Source organism: Cynoglossus semilaevis, unplaced genomic scaffold (assembly GCF_000523025.1).
Source record: "Cynoglossus semilaevis isolate Cse_v1.0 unplaced genomic scaffold, Cse_v1.0 scaffold1624, whole genome shotgun sequence".
NCBI lineage: Eukaryota > Metazoa > Chordata > Actinopteri > Pleuronectiformes > Cynoglossidae > Cynoglossus > Cynoglossus semilaevis.
In genome coordinates, this window is record NW_007585528.1 from 1 (window position 1) to 1,842 (window position 1,842).

Genomic DNA, 1,842 nt, shown 5'->3' on the forward strand with positions numbered 1-1,842 from the left:
TTAACTCTCTTAAAATGTTTAATTTGTATTTTTTATAAGGACCTTAAAACAAGAAGGGAATAAAAATCCTTAAATAAATAGAAATAAATAATGATCAAGAATAATGAATTATAATTTTTAAAATGTGGAGATTGAAATTCCCTTAGTCTTATTTAAGGTTTAAGACCTACTTCCATATACAGCATATTCAATTTTTTTCTATACTTTTCCGCACTGTTAGGAACTGGACCTGAATTTTTGTTGTTCCCATTGTATCTGTGCCAAATTGGTGTAATAGCACAACAAGTTATTAGCCAATATATATTAAGGTAATCAGTAAAAACACATTAGCCCAAAGTAACCCATTCACCTTGCTTCATATGTGTAGGGTGTAAAATGCACCCTTCAACCTTTTTGACCCATGCGTATCTATAATCTGTTCCAGATTTATCTATGCAGCTGAATCTCTCCATGTTTGAATACAACGGTCGGAGTGGCTACAGACTGAAGCCTGAGTTCATGAGGAGGCCGGACAAGCACTTTGACCCCTTCACGGAGAACACCGTGGACGGCATTGTAGCAAACATGCTCTCTGTGAAGGTAAAAGTTTGAAGGCCTAGAATTTAATGTAGTGAAAGTGAAAACTTTACAACTAGGAATGTCCGATAATATCGGCCGGCTGATGTTATCGGCCTGATATAAGCAAAATGATGCAATATCTGTAAGAATCGTTATCGGTCTTTCCTGCGATAATGAAAACGATATGGCAATGCCTGGGTTTTGCCAAAAATATGTGTACACTAAAAATAGTTTTGGGAAAAACGGCTGTATATGAAAGTGACAGTCACTAGATGGCAGCATTGCAGCTCATTTTATTATCAGTATCGGTTGATATTGGAATTGGAAATTAAGAATTTGGACAATATCGACGTATCTGATATCGACAAAAAGTCAATATCGGACATCCCTACTAATGACTGTATGACTTAATTCACTTAGATGAAGATGAATCACATTATCTATTGTAACAATGTCTTATGGTTATCGTTTGTCCCCGTACGTCCAGGTGATTTCCGGCCAGTTCTTGACTGAGCGGCGGGTGGGTGTGTACGTGGAGGTTGAGATGTTTGGACTACCTGCAGACACCAAGAGGAAAGCACTGAAGACGAAAACCTCTCAGAACAACGCCATCAACCCAGTGTGGGATGAAGAACCAATCATCTTCAAGAAGGTGACAACGTAGTGGAAAAAATACTAAAATAGCAAGGCAAGGGTTAATGTTCTATTGTCTTTGACTTGTCTCTGAACAGGTGATCCTTCCAACCCTGGCCTCGCTGAGAATCGCAGCTTATGAGGAAGGAGGAAAGTTTATCGGCCATAGGATCATTCCCGTCTTGGCTATAAGACCTGGTATTTTTTGTTTATTTATTATCTTTTGTTCCATTTCTCTGTCCATAGTTTAATATTTTCACTATTGAATTTGAGTCACTTGGTTTTAGCTTTAAGCGTTTAGCTGATATCAACAGTTCAAAACAGAGACTGTCGGCCGACAGTGTTTATTTCAATCTACTGATCCCAAAAACTCCATTAATAACAAGGAAAGAAATGCTGTTGCTGTTTTTGAAAAAAAAAAATCATTGTTATTTTGCATAAAATTCACATTTTTCCTAAATCTTGACATGTTTGATGTCAAATGTGCACCGTCCTTTACTAAATAAATACATGTTTAAATGTTCCTTCCGCACAGAATAAAGTTAATGCCCATTTTATGAAGTGATTCTGACTAAGTTAAGTTAATGATAAAAGGTTGACTGATGTCGACCCTTCTTCGAGTCGATTTTTTTTATCAAAGCCCTACTATAG

General features: G+C 36.9%; 1 protein-coding gene across 1 annotated transcript; it reads left to right on the forward strand.

Annotated features, from left to right (window-relative positions):
* Positions 1 to 300: 300 nt before the first annotated feature.
* LOC103399084 (1-phosphatidylinositol 4,5-bisphosphate phosphodiesterase beta-1-like) lies at positions 301 to 1,583 on the forward strand. Its single transcript, XM_008337828.2, has 3 exons — positions 301 to 579; positions 1,046 to 1,210; positions 1,290 to 1,583. Exons 1-3 carry the CDS (start codon positions 433 to 435, stop codon positions 1,440 to 1,442), a joined length of 465 nt encoding a protein of 154 aa, XP_008336050.2. The 5' UTR covers positions 301 to 432; the 3' UTR covers positions 1,443 to 1,583.
* The last annotated feature ends 259 nt before the right edge of the window (positions 1,584 to 1,842 follow it).